Source organism: Rattus rattus, chromosome 2 (assembly GCF_011064425.1).
Source record: "Rattus rattus isolate New Zealand chromosome 2, Rrattus_CSIRO_v1, whole genome shotgun sequence".
NCBI lineage: Eukaryota > Metazoa > Chordata > Mammalia > Rodentia > Muridae > Rattus > Rattus rattus.
The window spans coordinates 226437949-226458317 of NC_046155.1; the positions used below are offsets into that span (position 1 = coordinate 226437949).

General features: G+C 39.5%; 1 protein-coding gene across 2 annotated transcripts in view; it reads left to right on the forward strand.

The window, feature by feature from the left end:
• Grm1 (glutamate metabotropic receptor 1) overlaps nucleotides 1-20369 on the forward strand; it is a 369265-nt gene that overhangs the window by 307785 nt on the left and 41111 nt on the right. For both annotated transcript variants that reach the window (XM_032894983.1, XM_032894982.1), the window contains exons 6-7: nucleotides 4720-4888; nucleotides 12997-13123. In XM_032894983.1, coding sequence (XP_032750874.1) covers nucleotides 4720-4888; nucleotides 12997-13123 — 296 coding nt within the window. The remainder of the gene's footprint in view (nucleotides 1-4719; nucleotides 4889-12996; nucleotides 13124-20369) is intronic.

Sequence of the window (20369 nt, forward strand, 5' to 3'; positions counted from 1 at the left end):
CCATCAGTGAGCTCATGCATAGCTGGTACATAATGGATATGTTCTCTGTGAAGATTAGCTGGATTCATTCATACACATTTTCTGAAGAAAGAGATAATAAGAATGGCAGAGGGATTGAAATCCTTAGTAGGAAAACAGCCTATAGATGAAGCCCAGTGTGTCCATCATGCAAGCCCTGCTATGTTCCAGAGTGAATGTTACAGAGTTTGAGGTTCCAAGGGAAACATGCTCTATGCTAAGGAGAAATATTAAATTAGTTAACATTGATAAATTAAGAATTTCCTTCTCTGACAAATCATGAGTAACTGTCCAAGTTAGCCTGTCGCTAAATGTCACCCAGAGAGCAATGTTAGAGTCACACATAGAGGTAGTGTGATCTGACTTGAGGCCTTGTCATGGCCTTGCAACATCATGCTGCTCTTATCTAATCCTGAAATTAGGCAACATTGCTGGAAGCTTTCTTTGTGTCATGATACAAGTACTGTGAGAAACTTAGCATGGAGGTGTCAAGTTCTACCTGTGGAGAATCCCTTGTGGGGGCTTAATGGAATCTTCCCATAAAAATCCAACAGCTGAATGCAGGGTGAAAATTATATCTTTGTCAACAATTAAAACCATGTACTATAGGATTCCTTCCAAGGTGGGGGCAGATGCTGATTGAAATGTGAGTGGTTTATATAATCCAGGGCCTGGGAATGTGGGGAATCTGTGTACTTTAGGAGATGATATCAGGAGAAATGAAAGGACTGGAGGTTTAGAAGAGAGATTGTCCACCCATCTAATCCCACTATTATAAACCTGAGTCTACTGGAAATGAGGTGCAGTAGAGGGTCACGCTTGCTTTGTAAAAACTTCTTCATGATTCAAACAGCAGTAATGGTAAGGATCATGATGATGATGATGAAGAAGAAGAAGAAGAAGAAGAAGAAGAAGAAGAAGAAGAAGAAGAAGAAGAAGAAGAAGAAGAAGAAGAAGAAGAAATAATAGCAGTAACAGAACTCCAAGACACACATGGAATTTATTCAGTGTTTAATTAACGCAGGACTGGAGTATTTTCACACTCACTAAACACACATTTCCTTCCTGCTTTCCTACTTTTAAGTCAGGCAGATCATCAGCTTCTATCTAGTTCATCTTTAGTTGCATTTTAATTTTGGAGTCTTCCACTCAATCCCTTTTCGCGGCATAATTTCCCCCTGCATGAAGTGGGTCAACTTAGTCAGTTCACCTTCCCCCGCCCCCATCACCTCCCTTTGGCTTCTAGCTGCTGTCATACTATCATGTGCTTTTGGTTCCTCTAGTAATTATTTCAGTTAATCATCGCATAGATTAAAGTGAATTCAGCTTGTAGATTTCCTGTGGATGTGATTTGCATAAGGATACCTCAAATAAAATGTAGCAACATACCAGGAAGAAACCTTGATGTTTAAAACAAATAAACAAACAAAAAACCAAAAATGTGGGTGGGGCTGTGTTTATTATTTACATCCCAGTACTGCAAGGTTTTTTTTAGTAAGCCTGAAATTTGATATTTCAAAGTTTTTTTTCCCTGTTTTTCCCCCCAGCATTTGGAACTTTTAAAGAATGTGTTTTCATGAGAAAATATTGTGAAATTTTCGGTTTCTAAATGCTAATGAAGTGTGAACTGGCTTTCTTTATGAAAGAACAAACAAGGATGTGCTAATGAGAGTCTCCAGTCTTGGAAGAGTGACTTATAAGGATGGTTTAAGCTGGCACCTTGCAAAGGCATCATTGGAAGCTTGTGAGAAACGCCACACTCTAATATGGAGTAAAGTGCAGAAATTAATGAAAGGGAAAAAAATGGGATGATTTTTACTGAATAGTCACAACAGGTTCACTGCCATGAGCTCCAAATGTAAGGATATTGGAGATGTAGATTGGTCATTGATCCCCAAATGAGCGTGAGCCACCAGCTCACAATTAGTAGCCACTTAGCCTTCACTCAGAGATACTCTGAAGTATTCTGATAAGCCTCAGAAACAAAGGTGATGGTAAGTACCACCCAAAAGCTAGAGCAGCAAGAAGATAAATAATGAGCTCTGGGAGCATTAAATTTTTCCCACTAGGCAAGGGGAAAAAGTTACTTTATTTTCCATAAAAGTTACTTGATTTTCTTTCAGGAAACTATTTGTAGAAACTGTTAGAATCTGGGTGTGGAGAAGCCTGGAGTTCCCCTACGGGTGATAGGACACATCTACACATCAAGAAAGGGTAGTACAATGCCAGTAAAGGGACAGTTATTGTCTAGTTAAGGAGGTAGGCCAGGTACAGCCAAGAGATTTCTGAAACCAAGGCAGGCTGAGAGACAGTAGCTGTCCACGGTGCTGACAATGAGAATGAGTCTGACATAGGTTCAAAGAGACACGTATACCAGAAGGCAGGGACATGGGGTGGGAGCAGAAGACTGCCCAGGACTAGTTCCTTGGGTCAAATATAAAGAAATAAAGAGGCATGCTGATTCTTGTTCTAGTGCAGCAGGTTAAGATCTGTGCATAGCACTGTGGGAAATAATCCCTCTGCAGATCCAGGAAGAAGCCAAGCATAGAGCTTAGGCAAAGTACCCCATGTTATAATTGGGAAAAGAGGAAGATCACTAGAGATATTGGAAATGAATGGCTATACCAAACCATCTTTCTAAGTATTTTACATAGTAGAACTTGCCAGTACATTAACATGTTCCTAGAACTAGAAATATGAATGATCTTAAACAATGCTTTTTATCCCCTCCAAGTCTTAGCTGTGGGGATACAACAAGATAGTGTGTTTCCTTTGGTTTACGAGTAGTAGACATTTGGTTGATAAAAATCAGAAGGCTTGGGACTCTAAGATCAAGGCATCAGCACATTTCGTGCCTAAGAAGGGCTTTCTTTCTGATTCATCAATGGTTCCTTCTAATGTTGTTCATATGTACTAGGAAAGTAAGACAGATTTCTCTAGCTGCTTTTGCAGAGGCAAGAATCCCAACCATGAAGGCTCCTTTCTCATGATCTATCACTGCCCAGTTACTTTGGATAAGGGTCTTAGCAAATGAATCTGGAGAGGATATAGACATTATCCTATATAGATATTATCCTATATCCTATATAGATATATAGGACCTATGCATGTGTCCCAATTAGAAAGTAGTTTCTGCTCTTCTTATGTTCCAAAATCCATATAGGAACCCCAAAAGACTACAAATAACCCTAAGTATTATAACTTACTATTAAAATATGAGACAAGGCTCCAGCTCACTCATCCTGATGACAAGTCCTCTCTTCTACCAATTATGTTGCCAACTCTCCTCCACTGTAGCCCTGGAGGAAAATGTATTCCGGCCCCCAGATGATATTTTTGTGGCAGTAAATATTTCTTGAGGAAAAAGAAATAGAAAGATACACGATGCTATCCTTACTACAGGAAGATTTCAGATGTCAACTCTGCCTTTGCGCAGCATGTAAAGCTTCTGAAATAGCTGACACCAATAGTTCAGTTCCACAAATGTTTGCCTCAGTCAGAAGAGAGATCTCTTTGAGTGTCACTGTACATAATAATAAATTGGCTGGCAAGATAGTTTTACAGGTAAGGGTGCTTGCACAATAAGCAAGAGGAGCCAAACTTAAATCCCTGACACACCAGGAAGAGTTACTCATAACTGTAGCCCCGACATTGGGGTTAGAAACAGGAAGATCCAGGGTGCTCACTGGTCAACCTACTTAGGACAAGCTTCTGACTCAGTGCAATACTGTGGCACAAGGCAGCAAGGTAGAGATTGATAGGAGATGCCAGATGTCATCTTCTAGACTCTACAAGTGCACATGGGCACTACTCCAGCATTCATGTACATGCACCGTACATGCATGGAGCACACACAGCTTATATCACATAACACACACATACATCATATAACACACACACTCACACACACACACTCACACACACACTCACACATACACACTCACACACTCACACACACACTCGCACACACACTCACACACACACTCAACACACTCACACACACACACATTCCACACACACACACACACACACACACACACACACACACATTCACACACTCTCACACACACACTCACACACACACTCACACACTCAAACACACTCACACACATACTCACACACACACTCACACTCATCACACACACACTCACACACATACTCACACACACACACATTAAGCTCTAAATGACTTTACTAACTAAAAGATCCCACTTTCAGGTTCCTTGCTCTTCTTGCACTTAACGAATGGTCTAAGCTTTGTAATGTCTCCCATCTTCAAAATTTTCATTGTAATGAAAATGGCAAGTGAAAATGGTATAAAAAGGGAATGTGAAATAAATGTAACCGAGTATGGACATTAATGTTCTCCTGGGGAGTACGAACTGTTACTTGTTCAAAGGGTACTTCATGCTTTTAAAGAGTTGATCAACTAAATACATACATTATTACCTTTTGAAGTATAAACAGAAAAATTTTGAGAGCAATAAATCATTTGACAAAAGTGAATTGATATAGAGACATTCTATGTGAATCAGAGGAAGTGTTCAGAACAGACTATAAATGTAACAGTCACTGGTGCTGGGATGTGACGATCAAGCTTTGACCTCTTGTCTCTCACTAAAATCCATTTACAAGTTACCTTTGTTTTCTCTCTCAGGGAAATATCCAGTGAGACTCACCTGTATTTATTTTCTATGTTAGGTATGACATTATGAACCTGCAGTACACAGAAGCTAATCGCTATGACTATGTCCACGTGGGAACCTGGCATGAAGGAGTGCTGAATATTGATGATTACAAAATCCAGATGAACAAAAGCGGAATGGTACGATCTGTGTGCAGTGAGCCTTGCTTAAAGGGTCAGATTAAGGTAAGGCACAAATGCATCCCTAGATATTACTTGCAAAGAAATTCACCAACTTTGCAACAGCAAAGGAAAGCATAATTTTAAGCAAGATTATCCAGAAAGAGTACATAGAGGGCTGCTCTTATGTTTAGCTAGAAATGCAAAGAAAGGTAGCTGACTGAGGTAGCTATTAGGTTAGGATATAGGTTTTTAGATATTTATATAGGCATATTTTTATGACTTTAGCTATCTAGATATTTGGTTAGGAACTATGAAAACTACTGAAGTAGTTTAAGGTTTTATTTTAATAGCAATGACAGACTGGGGACTTCCATATAACGTAGGCAGCAAGGAGATGAACAACGGCATTAAAAATCGAAACAGAAGTAAGCGTGGAAAGCAGTCATTGTGCTTAGTCATAGTGGCACTATTACTAAAGAAAGCTCTGGGGGATCTAATGCACAGCACAGATTGTGATGGATGTGTTAATGAATTTCACGGTGGCAGTCATTACACGATGCATACATATATCAAACCTCTGTGTTGCCCAACTTGTAACGTTTTGGCAATTGTTTTAAAATTAAAAATTTAGAAACGGAAGTAAATGTGGACATTAAAGCCAGTAATGTCACTTAGTCATAGTTCCAGCTATTGTCTACAGAAGGCAAAAGCTAGACAATGCCAAGAACCTGGCTAAAGTGACAGTCACACGGACAAGAGAAACCAAAACAATGCAGATACTGTGAACAGCATTGCTCTTTCTCCACCAAGTGCTTTGGTTCTCCCGAAATGGATTATTTTTAAACAAAGAGAGTCTGCAATTTTTAATTATATGCAGAGACTGTCAGGGAAGAGAGAGTAAGTAGCTGATAATTTTACTATCTGCAGAACACTAGAGAAAATAAACACTAAATACCAGATTTCTTGACAGTTATGCTGGAAAGAATGGTCACTGAGGAGGGATTGGATACATGGCTTTAGGTGAAGGCTTTTTACACTCTGGCTGGATGATCCAGGAAGCAATGGAGTATGGGGGAGGAGGGGTGAGCTGGCAAGCATGCAGCCCGGGTGACCTAATAGGTCTTCCCCAGCTCTAATTTGCTGTGATTCATCTAAGGAAAGCAGACAAGCTGTCACGTAAATGTCACAAGGCACAGCTGGGGCTGGAGTTGATCTTGTATGAAGCTCTCGACCCCTTCCTGTACCATCAGGATCCTTTGCTCTGCCTGAAAGCTGCAGACTGAGTCCCCCCCCACCTTCTGCAGAGGTGACCCAAAGTATACTGAGGAATACTGGGTATGCTATGTCTCCTGAGGGCAGAGCCTCACCTCAGACTTTCTGTGGAGGATTGGGAAGCCTCCTATGAACTGTTAGAAATGTTGGAAGGTTTGGGACCTTTACGAGCATGACACAGCTGAGACAAGTTGTCAGGGTGGAACAACTCTTGGCGGCACTAGCTACTTTGAGGAAATAATGAAGTTCTGAGAGCAACTGTAATCATTATCTTGTGCTTACTCTGAGGATGTTACCTTATGACCATTTGTACTCATGGCAGCCAGATACATGGCGTGATAGTGAGCTCTTATTAGGACCACCACGGCCATGGTTAACCCTTTAGATTGTGGGTATTCTAGTTTGTCTGTGCAGCACTGAAGTTTGTGCACTGGAACTTAGTCCTCAGTGTGATGATGTGGAGAGGTGGTGGGACCTTTAAGAGGTGGGACCTATGTATAGGTAAGTCTTTGGGGACATCACTCCTAAAAGAAATTATTCATCATTTGTTTCATGCAGTGATTTATCACAACAGCAGTGTGTTATAAGGTAAGGTCACTCATGTGCTTAGACTCTTCTGCAAGCAACCGGTCACTTTGTCGTCATGATGTAGACCAAAGAAGCCCCATGAGCAGCCAAACAGTTTGGTCCTAGGAAGTTGCAAACTAAATAAATCTCTCTTGTTTATAAATGTTGTAGCTTCTAGTATTTTGTTTTGGGAACAGAACATGGGCCAATTCAGTGGACCACATTCTCCAGGGAGCTGATCATTGTTTGGGTAGTGTAGGGCAAAGAAAACTGATGGTTTCCAGTCTGTGTAAAGATATTTCAGTTGTGTAAATGTGACTCCACCCAAACCACCATACACAAGCTAACAGCTCTGCTTTAGACATCCACTTCTTGTCTAGATGGAACTCTTTCCCATGAGGACATCTGGTGGTACTTGGGAGAATGTCCTTTGATATCCAGAGGCATCAAACTTCCCTTTGACTGTTACTATGAAGTATCAGACCAATGAATCCTTAGTATATTGGGATCTTTTGTTTGGCTAGTTGCTTTTGGATGTAGATGAAGACCAGAACGTTGGGTAACTCAAGTCATATGTGGGGAAAACAGAGAAAGCCCAGCTCAGTGTCTTTCTGACTCTTTTCCAGTCTGAGGGATACTGAGTTGCCTATACAAATGACTACTACAGAACTGTTAATAGAATGATTTTATTTTTCAGGATACATGGCAGGGGAGAAAACTGGCATGAAAAACATCCCTTTTCTCAATAATTCACCATATTTCAGATCCCTTGAAAGCCCCTACTTACATCTGTCTTTAACAGGCTGTGATTGAATCCTCAGATAGCATGCATATTTCAGTTGAACATTCCAGAAGAGAGGCCCTCTTTTTTTTTCCTCTCCAAGTTCAGAGGCGAGGCTGCTGCATATATCTGTCTGCCTAGATGCTGCCTTCTTTCTGAAAGCATTTCTGTGTTTCATCCATATGATGTTATCATGGGAGAGCCTAGTAATCATGGCTGAGCCATTACAGGGTACTCACTATAAATGCAAATCTCTCAGGGGCCAATTTTAGAAATATTCTGTACTCTGCAAGATAAAAATATACTGCTCTCAGTAGCACCTGGATGGGGGAGATATGTGTTTGTTTCCCATAAACACCTTGGGAGGTAGAGAAACAAATGAAATCTGCATCTCATTACCAAAGAATAGCACTTATATTCTAACACCACTAATTTGCCACCTACCAGGTCTAGGATACAAAGTTAGCTCCCAGTAGCCATTGTAAAGGTCCTGAAAAGGATCATAAGACATGTATTTGTATTACTGGGAAGTGAAGCTTTTTTTTTTTAAAAAAAAGGCAACCACTTCTAAACATCAAATACCATAAATGCTAAAGCTATGACTTCATACTTTTTCTTAGAATTCATAAAACTTTATTAGAATAATTTCTTTTGATGCTATTAAAAGCTTATTTTCTGCTACTTATCTTTAGAGATATGTAACTTTTAAAAATAATATCTTATGATGCTAATGCTTTCTTGGAAGAGCCAATTCTGGACAAGATAAATAAAATACCTTTATTATTATTTCTTATAGATCTAGTCAGGTCAAGAGTGTATATGGCATACAGTTTAACAGAGGTTATTTAATATAGGGTACTTGTTATAAAAGCATAAGGGTACACCGTGAAAACCCCAAGATGAGAAACAGTGTGACTCTATCCCCTCTCTTATTCTAGAAGGACCTTCAAAGGATTTGGAATCTTGTTCAAAGTCCTCTTGTGTTCTGTAGGGTGGGAAGAAAAAATATACCCTGTTTTCTGTGTTCTTGTCCTTTGTATTTCTTGTGTGCCAAATGAACCCAGTGGAGAATAGGGAAGAGATCTCACAGGTTTCGTTGAACCATAAAACTACAGAACGCAAGCCTTCAGTGGCAATTTGTTATTGGGAGATGATGTCTGGACAATTAAGAACAAAGGAATAGAGGAAGTGAGGTCTGAAGGAACAGGAATGTATAGGGAGTCATAGGAAGGTCAGTGGGAAGAAGAGGGAAGGAAAAAAGAACAAATTCTCAACTCAGGGTCACCCAGCAAGTCCTTGTCTGTGTACAATAGATTCCTTACAAGTTACTCGTTGAAGTGACTGTTACAGAGGAGGTGTCACTGGCCCTGCTTTATAGATGATGGATCTGAGACCCAGAGAGGGTTGAGTCCCTTGCTTCTCAGTTCTTACATCTAGAATGTACCAAAGCTGGGCCGAGAGCCAACCCAACGCTCTTATCATCCCACGGCCACATGTTGTTCGACTCTGTTGTTATGTGAACTGGCATGTTGCCTCTGAGTGTGGATTTCAATTTCTAAGCACTGGATTTTCAACAGTTCACAATAAAAACATAAATAGTGATCCACTTTAAAAATACAAAGAAGAGAGTGTCCAGAATTAAGGAAGTGAGCTTTTGTGAAGGAAGTGTGTGTGTGTGTGTGTGGGGGTTTATTATAGAGACAAAGAAAGTGCTAGAGAATGAAGGCATTTGTATAGATTGCTTTTATAGAATTCCTGCTTGAGCTCTCCCTCTCTCCCTCCCCCTCTCACACCTTCCTTTAAATACATCTATATATTGTGTTTCCAAGACTCTGCGTTTGAGATAGCAGTTGGGATAAGAGAAGAGGGGTTTCTTCTCATCTTTACATATTCTAGTGAACATGGTACACATGGCAAATATTTCCTCACCACACAAATGCCTTTTGTTGTGCAGTAAAGCAATTTTGTCTTGTTTCGTTTTGTCCAGCCACATGTCTAAACTATAGGCTTCAAAACTGGGATAATTTTTTCCACTCATGATTTTGGCCAATCTATTTATTGTATTTTCTACTAGAGAGGTAGACGCTTAGTTTCAAATGAAAATAGAAATATGAACCTCAGAGAATTGCTTAATTTGAAATGATAGACAGTACCTTGTTCAACCTTTAGCCTTAGGTTGTTGTTGTTGTTGTTGTTGTTGTTGTTGTTGTTGTTGTTGTATTTTCGTTTGTTTTTGTTTGTACTTATGGGTGAGCAAAAAGGGCAGAGGCAGATTTGTTGAGTATGAAACCACAGGGCACATCATTTTTTTTATGTGATGTCGGATATTTTTCTAGACACAGGGTAGCTTAAAGAGTCCATTAAGCAACCCCTTATATTTGCTCCTAACTTGAATGGGGTATCCCTAGGTGTGTGCCCTGAGCATTTGTGGGTACAACACTACAGGGCTTGGTCTCTTGGCTTTCCAAACAGTGGCTGAAAGAACTTGAAAAAAAATTACCAATGGAAAACACTAATCACGTCTTTAAAAATAAGCTTATGGTCTTGATTCTTTGTATTTACGCTATCTTCTTTCAACACAGGACATTATTGAAAAGTCACTGGGTTGTTTTAGAGAAATTATTCCTAAAGTCTGCAGGGCGTTAGGGATTTAGATCCCCACATGACTTACGTGTTCTCCGATCATTTTTGCAAAGTGACCCTTAATAACGTTTTTAAAGCTCTGTTGTTTTGATGCTGTTTTTCTTTGCACACTTTCCCATTTCTTTAATTGATGTTAAATGGCTCTTTGTATTGCAGTGGCTTATTCTGTCCAATCTCAGGATTATTCTCTAAAAGACGTTGCTTATTTGGAAGATTGGATGCTCATTCTCGAGCAAATCTATCAGGCAACTAATATGTTTTGTTTTCCCTGATAATGTTAAAAACATGGTAAGGCTAAGAATAGACAGACTACAGCTCTCTTTGTATATGTATGTGAATATCTCTACTACTTGCTGCCAATTTTTCCTGCCGCTTTGTGCAGAAATAACTATACAAACCGGATTTTAATCTAAAGTCCATGTTATTTAACAGAAATGTGGAAACAGAAGAGCGTGGGAATATTATAACAGCCCTATCCTAATCTCTAACACACTTGTCAGTAGCACATTTCTGTAGCCAGATGATAGAATATAAAATTTGAATTATGTGAATTTAGTTGCATGGGACTTTGTTAACCTTTGCCATCTCCTCCATTCTGCAATGTTGTGACATGACTTAAAGTCACTAATGTTCTAGCACCAGGCCTGATAAAATCTACTATCCAATGGGCTTGTGCTATTTTGATTTCAAAGCTCTGTCTGAGGAACTAAAAACCTGAGAAATGTTAAAAGGATGTGGAAAGTGGGGAGGATAAATGTATTTTGTGTTACTTTTTGAGTTTGGCTAAATAGCAATATCACTTTAACTGGGAAATGAAAGATTAAAGCTGATACACAGTATTTTACATTGACTATTACTATTTGACTTAATTAAAACAAGGAGGCAATATTCATTTATTAATTAAATTTTATCTTACTATTTAGAAAGCAATTCTTGTTTGCAATATAAAGTTTTCACGACTATTTTGAAGCTAACTGAAATTATTTTTCAAAAGACACTAAATTTCACTGCGCTCTCAAAAACCTACTTGAAAGCAAAATGAGAAAAGAAAAACTTTTTACACTTGAAGAAAATATTCTGTTATTTGATCCTTTGCCACGATTCTAAACTGACGGTATCAATTTCAACCCCGCTATAAAATAATTCCAGATTTATGAAGGCTCAGGTGTCTATCACTTTAAATTACAACAATATTTACAGCTAAATTCTGACTTTACATATGGGAATGTGTGGGTTTTTTAATGTGCTAGGAAAGAACTTCTGCTACTCTCCATGAGGCAATAACAGGGTGCAGGCTGTGCCTTCTGCCATAAACAATGAGGAAACATGATAAAACATTTTAAATCTCTGTGTTTTGACATTGGAAGAAGTGTACGACCTTGATGCCATGGAAGTGAAAAAAAAAACATTTGCAAGGAGAACCCTAATACCACTCAGGCTTCCTGCCTGAAGGCAGTCTCCTGATTGTTCAGCTCCACAGAACACAGAGTTTGGCCATCTTGCTAATTCAATACGACAGAATCTGAGTTTGGGAAAGCCAAGAGAGCTACACTTTGCAACACAGAGAGGCAAGATGATGGAGCTCTACAGGAAACAAATAAACAGTCCCAGAAATTGCCACAGGAGTTTCCTTGGGTACTTGAACATCAATCTGCTTGTGAGTATAGTAGTCTGAAGAGGCCAGGCAAAGGGCAATACCTAGGAGAGTAAATTCTCAGAGCTGACACAGCCAGGTCTGAGGTCATTGTTGCAGTTTCCATCAACCATAATGGAGACGTCCCGTTGAACGTACACACAATTCGATAAAGGACTGGAAGAATCAGAATTTATTAGTGAGGCTGAAAAGTTCCTAAACAGACTAGATATGTTGCAAATATGTCCAGTCTGCAGTCCATGGGCCAGAGGCATCCTTGAAGAGCTGTGAATGGGACCTAACACATTTGTAGATGTCACATGTGTAGAAAGGTGACATCACAGGGTCAAAGGTCAGATAGTACCTACCAAAGCCAAGTTCCAAAGTGAGAAAACTGTCTGTAAGGAACTAAATGCTTGCTAGATATGACTGAAAACTTCTTAATGAGAGAGGGGTGGGGGGTGGGGAGAAGAAATGTAGCATGTTGTGCCTTCACACATGAGTCTGGTCAACACTTCTTAGACATTTGTTGAGAAATTTGGAACACTTCATACCTAATCAAGAAGAACATCAAATGATACTCTTTTTGACATCCTAATAAAAGAAGCCTATCTCTAGGTTCAGGCATTCATCCACATAGAGAGAAAAAGACCATCAAAAAGAACACAAAATGAATAAACATGGGTCTAACCTGGGAGGTAGCCAGCCATTCTGGGTCCATCTCCACTTTCCCACAGTATTGCTGCAGTATATTTAAAGAATGAATTTTGTTTTCAGGGAAAAATATATCTTTTTTATTTTTAAAAGAATGGATAAATGTTAATGTAAATAAACAAGGATAGAGTTAAATGTTTATTCTGTTTATTTGAGATGGGGTCTCACTATGTAGCTCTGACTCTCCCAGAAGTTACTATGTAAACTGGGTGGCCTTGACTTCACAGAGATCCACCTGCATCTGCCTCCTGGGTCCTGGGATTGAAGGCGTGTATCACTATGTCCTGCTTATATTCTTATTTATTAAAAATGCTAAAGAAATAATGTAGCCCATAGCATACTCACTTTGTATGAAATTGCTTCCAAACGGCTTCCAAACTCAGGGTACAATGTGTCGACCTCCACTCCTGATCTCTGTGCTCATGGGGTTTGCAAACCTTTCCCAGGTCTCTTTAGCAGTCAGAAGACTCTCAGAGTGATTGTGAAGACAAGTCCTCGCCTGAAACAGGAGCTTGTCTGCGGAGCCGACTTCTCAGTAAGCAACACCTTCCTGTCTTGCAGGTCATACGGAAAGGAGAAGTGAGCTGCTGCTGGATCTGCACGGCCTGCAAAGAGAATGAGTTTGTGCAGGACGAGTTCACCTGCAGAGCCTGTGACCTGGGGTGGTGGCCCAACGCAGAGCTCACAGGTAGGAACAGGCTCCCTTGCATCATTGTCCTCCTGATGGGACTCGTTAATCAGCTGCCTCTTTTCACTACTGCCCTTTGCTACACACTTTGTAGAGCTTGTCCATAGAGCTGCAGTGTAGATATGTGGTAGGATATTCTGCTTCAGAGATATTTTGTATTTCTTCTTTTCATAATGTTATTGGGAGGCATTTCAAGTCCACTGAATTTCTATTTGCTATTATTTCTTGGATATCTGTTGTGTGTATGTAAGCTGCTACTCCAATCCCTAAAGATTCATAGGTAAATGAACACCAATCCTAGCCATTTGTGCATGTGCATGTGCACACACACACAACACAACACACACACACAACACACACAACACATACACACACACACCCCTTTAAACAAACCAAATGTTCATACAGTTAATTTTGTTTGCATAGTCGCTGGTATAAACTCACAAGAGAAGTGTTTCAAAAATATTTCACAGAAGTTTTAAGTCTAGAGTCCTAGAAACCTTGGCACGTGGCTAAATAGTGGCTTGGCGCACTAACCACTCATCTTAGAGGAAGTGGAAGAAACCTCAAGGCACACAGCTGTGTGCAAAAAAGCCGAGGAAGCCAAGCCGTGAACCCCTGATCCCATGACTCCCTGGGTGCCTTTGAAAATCTTCAGAAGAGGTGAAAATGCTAATGGTTGCTGGCTTTTTCCTTGATTCTAAAGAAAAATATGAAAGTTAAATGCATGGTTTTCCCCAAATATAGTTTTAAAAAAAATGGTCAGATCAGTAGAACTAGGTCATAGAGCTAAAATTATACTTTAAATGGCACAACCTCACGAAATGTTAGCTTTGTTAGAGTCAAACCTAAGTGAGTATCAAAAATCATTTGGTGCAAAGACCCTTTCCAAAGAAAGCAAGTTAGATCAGAATATATTTTTAAGCACACCAGTGGAATTAATGACATATTTTTCTCTCATGTTTTCTTAATTCTCTAGCTAAAAGCTAGCTTGAAAGTTTTCGTATACCTAAAAGTTAGTCAGCAAATGCCCACCCCCAGTGTCTCATCCTCTAGGTCTGGAGTGGGACACAATGAATGCCCTTGTTCACGCACCCAACCTTAAATACACACAGAGCTACATCAAAGGAGGGGGCTTAGAAAGAAGCGATGAAAGGGAATAAGGGGTAAATGAAGGACACCTTGATCAAAGAGTATTATTCATACGCAGTTATAAAAGAATGGTTCTATAACTTGTGTTTGTACTTATTTTATGCCGCGTTCATTCTGGTGCCCTAAGGTTTTGTTTCTTTTACCTGTTTCCCAAGGTAGCCTTTTCTTCTTTGGAGCCTCCATTTCTGGCTTAGGAATAACATTGCCTCTGTTCAGTGAGAATCAGCAGGGGAAAGATCATGCATGTGTTAAACCCACCACACGTTCCTTTGCCTCAGCAGTACATACTGAGTGCTTCCTTCATGTAGATGTGTCCGTGAGTACAGAACTTCAATCTAGATTCTTCAGCTCAACATTACTCTGCACATTTTCAAACATGTGTCGCCAGAATCCAGAGTACTTTTGGGGCCACTGATTTGTGTCACCTCTTGCCCCGCTCTCTGCCAGCGTAGGCATACCTACCAACTCTACCATTACCCAATGGAAACACTACACATCACTCCTTTAAAGTCATAGCTCTCAACTGTTTTCTTTTTCTGTTCTAGCTATGCATCCTCTTCATGGCCTAATGTCACATGTGTCCTTTAGGTGAATGTGAATATCTGAACCTTTTATTTGGACTGAACTTTTTAGGGCTTTCTGGGTCAAGAGAGTACTGAGCCACTTTTACAGGTGGCTTACAGAGAAAGCAAAAGTATTTTTAAAAAGAACGCAGTAGGGAAAAGCTAACACCCAGTAGCTATGTTATAATCCGTGTCTGTTCAACAGAGAAGTTGGAGATAAATGCAATTGTCAGCACAAAAGTTGCCCTGTGAACCTCTTTATCTCCCTCCTGATCCAATGACTTCATCACCCACTTAAGGGTTGTAGGCACCGATGGCACACGCATGTTTCTCTGGTCTTCCTTCGGACTCAGGCCTCCCTGTCACTCACATGTCTCTCTAGTTTTCTCCTCTTCCACAGCTGACACTTCCTGCTCATCCACTTTTCCTCAAAAAGCCCTCGTGTTTGAGAGCTGGAGCTGACCTAGCACCCAGTCCCCTCTTTCAGCTAGTTGAGGGAGAGCTCAGCTGACAGAACGGAGTGTAAAAGCCTTTCTGGGTTTGTTCTCAGAAGGCAGAAGTACTGAATTTGAGAGACAAGAGGTTTTTCCTCCTCTGCATGCTTTTGAACTTTTCTGAGCCTTTTGTACTGCTCTGTTTTCATATGAGTTGGGACCTTGTTCACACATGGAAAAGAACTTCTATCTAAACTTTGAAATACATTTTAAAGGGCTGGTAGAGTGCCTCAGTGGGTTAAGGTGATTGCCACCAAAACGTCTCACAGAATTTCAATTCCCGGGACCCACAGAAAGGAAAGAAGAAACTTCTACAAGTTGTTTTCCAACTGTTGCATGTATCATGGTGTTTATTAGGTATGATGAGTACGTGCATGTGTGAGTGCACACATAGGCAGAAACACATAGACACACACACAGACACACACATTGAAATTTTAAAACAACTATTTAAAAAAAGATTTAGTATGTTGTGATACTTTCTGATTGTTTATTTGAGACCAAATCACACTTGCCTTGCACAGCCCTGACTACATCGTAGCCCAGGCTGGCCTTAAAATAAGGACCCTCCCATCTCAGCCTTCCCCGGGAGTTCTGGGGTTACAGGGCTATACCACTACACCCAGTAATCACGATGGAACACAGTTATACATTTAATTCATTGGATTTCCCCACCATGAGTCTATTGTCTACATATTATCAGATGACTCTTCCTCTTAATTAGTACTTCATCTTGACAAAACGTGGAAGAAATCTCCATGACTATAAATTAGACGAATGCCAGTATAGTGTCCTTTCTAAAGACTGACTGTTAAATGTATCTTGTACACATAAAGATAACCTTAACATTCCAATGAATTGAGTCATGTAACAGCTCATACTGTTCCAACTGCCAGTTACTATTCTACTATATATACAATTTCGTAATTGTTACCCTCAATATCATCAGAACATACATCTCTTGTACCAATTTATACTTATGTGTTAGTGACACTGATTGTTTCAACATTCCTATTAATTATTTTTACACATGAGAGGAAAATTAGATCCCATTTGTCACTTACTTGGTTCCATGTCAAACACAGAGCGAGAGCACAGCACATGGCCATGTGGTTTTGGTGTTGCCATGGTAGTGGTAGTTCTGAAAAGGAAAACCCCACTGGTAAAAAATACCAAAAATCAGTAGAAATATTCAGAAGAATAAAGACAGTGGCTTCCAGTGGGTGTTTTATTTTGATGGATGCTTATTTTTTTAATATAAAATTTCTGTTAAAATAAGGAGTAATTTTCTCTGAAAAATGATTGATGCTGTTGAAGATAAGGTTTGTAAAAATGTACTGAAGTCAACTTAAAGATGGCAAAGATTCTCATCAATGAAAACAAATATTTATAAGTGATTTAAATATTCATTATCTTTTTTTCTGCATCTGAGAAAACATTGTTGAATTTTCAAAGGAAGTGTGTTTGGAGCTCTTGGGCTTTTTTGCATTTTCTTCTGGGGTATGTGCATTTTAATTCTGCACATATATTTTATGCTTCAATTCTATGATTCATAAACATGATTATTTCCCATGATGATATAGGACTTGACAGGGATTTAATAATTCATAGACCAATTAAATGTGATGCAATAATGTTAATTTGTTCTAAAATACCAAATAGTATAAAAATTTCTTTAAAAGGCAGTGTATACTAAGTTTGTCATTAAAAAAAAAGCAGAGAAATTATCTTTATTGTCTCCATTTGCCAATCACCATGACATCTATGCTATTATCTGTCTATTTATCTCTATGCTATTATCTATCTATCTGTTTGTCTCTCTATCATCTATGTCATCTATCTGTTTATCTTTCTGTCTGTCTGTCTGTCTATCTATCTATCTATCTATCTATCTATCTATCTATCTATCTACCTATCTACCTGTTTATTTCTACAATATGTCTTACCAACCACTTTGTACCCAGATATTTTCAAAGACACTGAGGCAAACACATAAGCATATAAAATGCATTACAAGAGATCAATAAGTAAACAGTGAGCTAAATCCCACAGCACGGCCTTGTGCACCATGTCATATGAATAAATGGCAAGAAGCAATTATTGTTCCTTGGAAGGAAAAGGGAACTTCATAGAATGAATATCTAAGCTATACATTGAATTATAAGTAGATACTCACTTTGTAGGCAACTGATATTAAAGACATACATTGTGGTAAGAATTTTGGTAAAATTATCATGAAGTAGTGTTGTGAATGTCACACATTTCTCTAAGATAATTGGAGTAAAATAATAATTTCCTCTGTTTCTTAATCAGTGTTATGTATGACTTGACCTAGTTAGGAAGAAATATGATTCTTCCTTTTAGCCTCCTAATGCACTTGGATATTAAAAACTCTGAAATATCTGGTTCACAGATGAGAAGTAGCCTCTGGTCCTGGAATTGGAGTTATTACCACTTGTCTGAGTTTGTTGAGTGATTTGAAGCCTGCTTAAAGGCCAGCTTGTATGATGCCTCTGGTTCTCTGAATGGTTCTGGATGTTTGCCAAGCTGTCCTGTTTTGGGAGCTCTGGATGTCATACAAACAACTCTTTTAAGTTTTCTTCTGTATGTGGGGGTCAGGTGTGCTAAATCAGTACTCGTCATTTATTGCAGGATGCCTTAAGATGCTCTCACACAGGAGTGCCATAACTTTAACTCTTCAAAACGGAGTCGTAATCTCACTAACATTACATGTATGACAGAATTGGGTATCAGAATCAATTTCCCCGAGATGGCAAATGTAATGCTTCCCAATTTTAAGATGTCTGAATCCAGGGAAAGCAAAGAGGGGGAAATGCCAATCTTTAAGAAACCTATTCAAGGCATAACTTATTCATAAGCTCCAGGTGGTCGTGGCTTGAGGTGGGTCTGATTGACATTCAAGAGCCTGACTTCTGCATATGCAGAGTCATGCATCTTGCTGGTAGCAAAAGTGATCACAGTGGAGTGGTAAGCCTGTGCTTGGGATTTTATTATGATAAACCTCTCCTGTTACTGCACAAGAATGCCAGGTCTGCTTCAAGGACAAAGACATTTTCTTTTAATGGTGCATGGTGGTACACTGTTCACAGCAGTTGTGTAGCTAGATTTGGACAATTTTATAACCTTTTGTGGAGAGGTATTTTTCTTTGAGTTTTGACAATGTTATAGGAGCAGGAATTTGTAAGATGCAAACTTTGAAATATGCCTGGTGACAGCCAGTGCAACCCTTCAGTGAGAGGCCTGACTGATTTTCCTGCCTTGAGCTGTCTCCAAGCTGGCGCTCTTCAGACAGATCTGGCAGTGCACACTCTGAACAGGGCATCTCTGTGGATGAATTAGAGCTTGCACCTGCATCTCCCTCAAATGGCGGTGCTGACACGCCGGTCGTCTTTTGCTGTGGTGCACGTGTTGCTTTTAAATGAAAGCACTTCATGAATGTGTTTTGCAAGCCTCTGAATTTCTTTTCAGATTTGTGAACTCGTGGAATCTTTGCCTCTTGTGAAATGTATCAGAGAAGTGAGTGTGACTTGTTTGCATATCGTTTCTTAAATGATTCGAACTAACAGTTGTTGCTGGTTATCATTAAGCCGTTGTTGTAGAGATGCTGACTGTCTCAAAAGCCATAGCTTACATGGGTCCCTATCACTGGTAGGGGAAACAGTCAAGATGGAGTCAGGTTTGTATAGCTTCAAATCGATAAGGAAAAGTATACATGAATATGACATACAATCATCTTTGGGCATCATGTCAAAGCTGTTCTTCGACAGTTTCATACGTGTATATAAAGCAGTCTGATGACTCTCACCCTCCCTCACGTCTTCCCTGGCCCTGTACATCCTCCTACAAATCCCTTTCTCACATTTTGTTTGTTTGTTTGCTTGCTTACTTGCTTGTTTTGACATCCACTGAGCTTTACCAGAGTTGTCTGCATGGCTATAGGTTTGGAACTATTCACTGAAGACTGATTGGGCTCACCAGTGGGTATCCAGTTTACACAATGATTCTCCCTCTTCCAGGATCTATTAGTAGCCAAGGTGTCAGTAGAGAGGGAAGGACTTCATGAGCCTCCCAAAGCTGACTATGGAAAAGGACAGTCTTGTGCAGGAACAGTGTTCCCTTTTGCAATGGCTCCATTACGGCTCAAAGACGGCAGTTCTTAGCTCTTCTCCACCCTCGTTTCTACCACATTCATCAGAGTTTACTGGGGTTGTTATAAATGTCTTGTTTAGGGCTGAGTCTTCAACCGTCACTTATTCTCAGCACACTGAGTAGCTGTGAGCCTCCTCATTCACTGCTGTCAAGACTGAGACTAGTACCTGTCTGTAGGTAAACGCTAAAATATTTACACGGTAGTTTGACACTATGTCAATTCAGCTGAACAACAGTAACAAAAACCTCTCCAGAGACAACCTTTCCAAGTCAATGTCTTTCTGACTGTATTCCAGTACCAGACATGGATTTCCCATTATGAACAGATTATTTTCTTTTACGTGAGATTCTTGATAAGGATTTTTTTTTAAAAAGAATTAGAATAGTCCTTTCATATCACTTGGTTATCTATGAAAACTCTTTCTAACATACTTTATAGTGTTCAGAATTTTCATAATATTTTGTACTCTGAATCAACTTTTATGACAACAATTATTTTAAGTAATATTTAAAGTCAAACAATTGGCATTACTGCTTATTTTTAGAAACCACTTCAAGACACAGAAAGAAATGTTTCGGAGGATGGATGTAGCTTAGTTGTAGAGCACTAGACTGGGGTGCAAGAATCCAAGGTTTGGGGGTTGGGGATTTAGCTCAGTGGTAGAGCGCTTGCCCAGCAAGCGTAAGGCCCTGGGTTCGGTCCCCAGCTCCGAAAAAAAGAAAGAAAGAAAAAAAAAGAAAGAAAAAAAAAAAAGAATCCAAGGTTTGATCCTCAGTACTATATTTTCTACAAATGTTAAATAAGAGCAAAAGAATTACAGTAAGTACACAAGTAGTAGATATCTTTATTCCTTTTTATTTTATCAA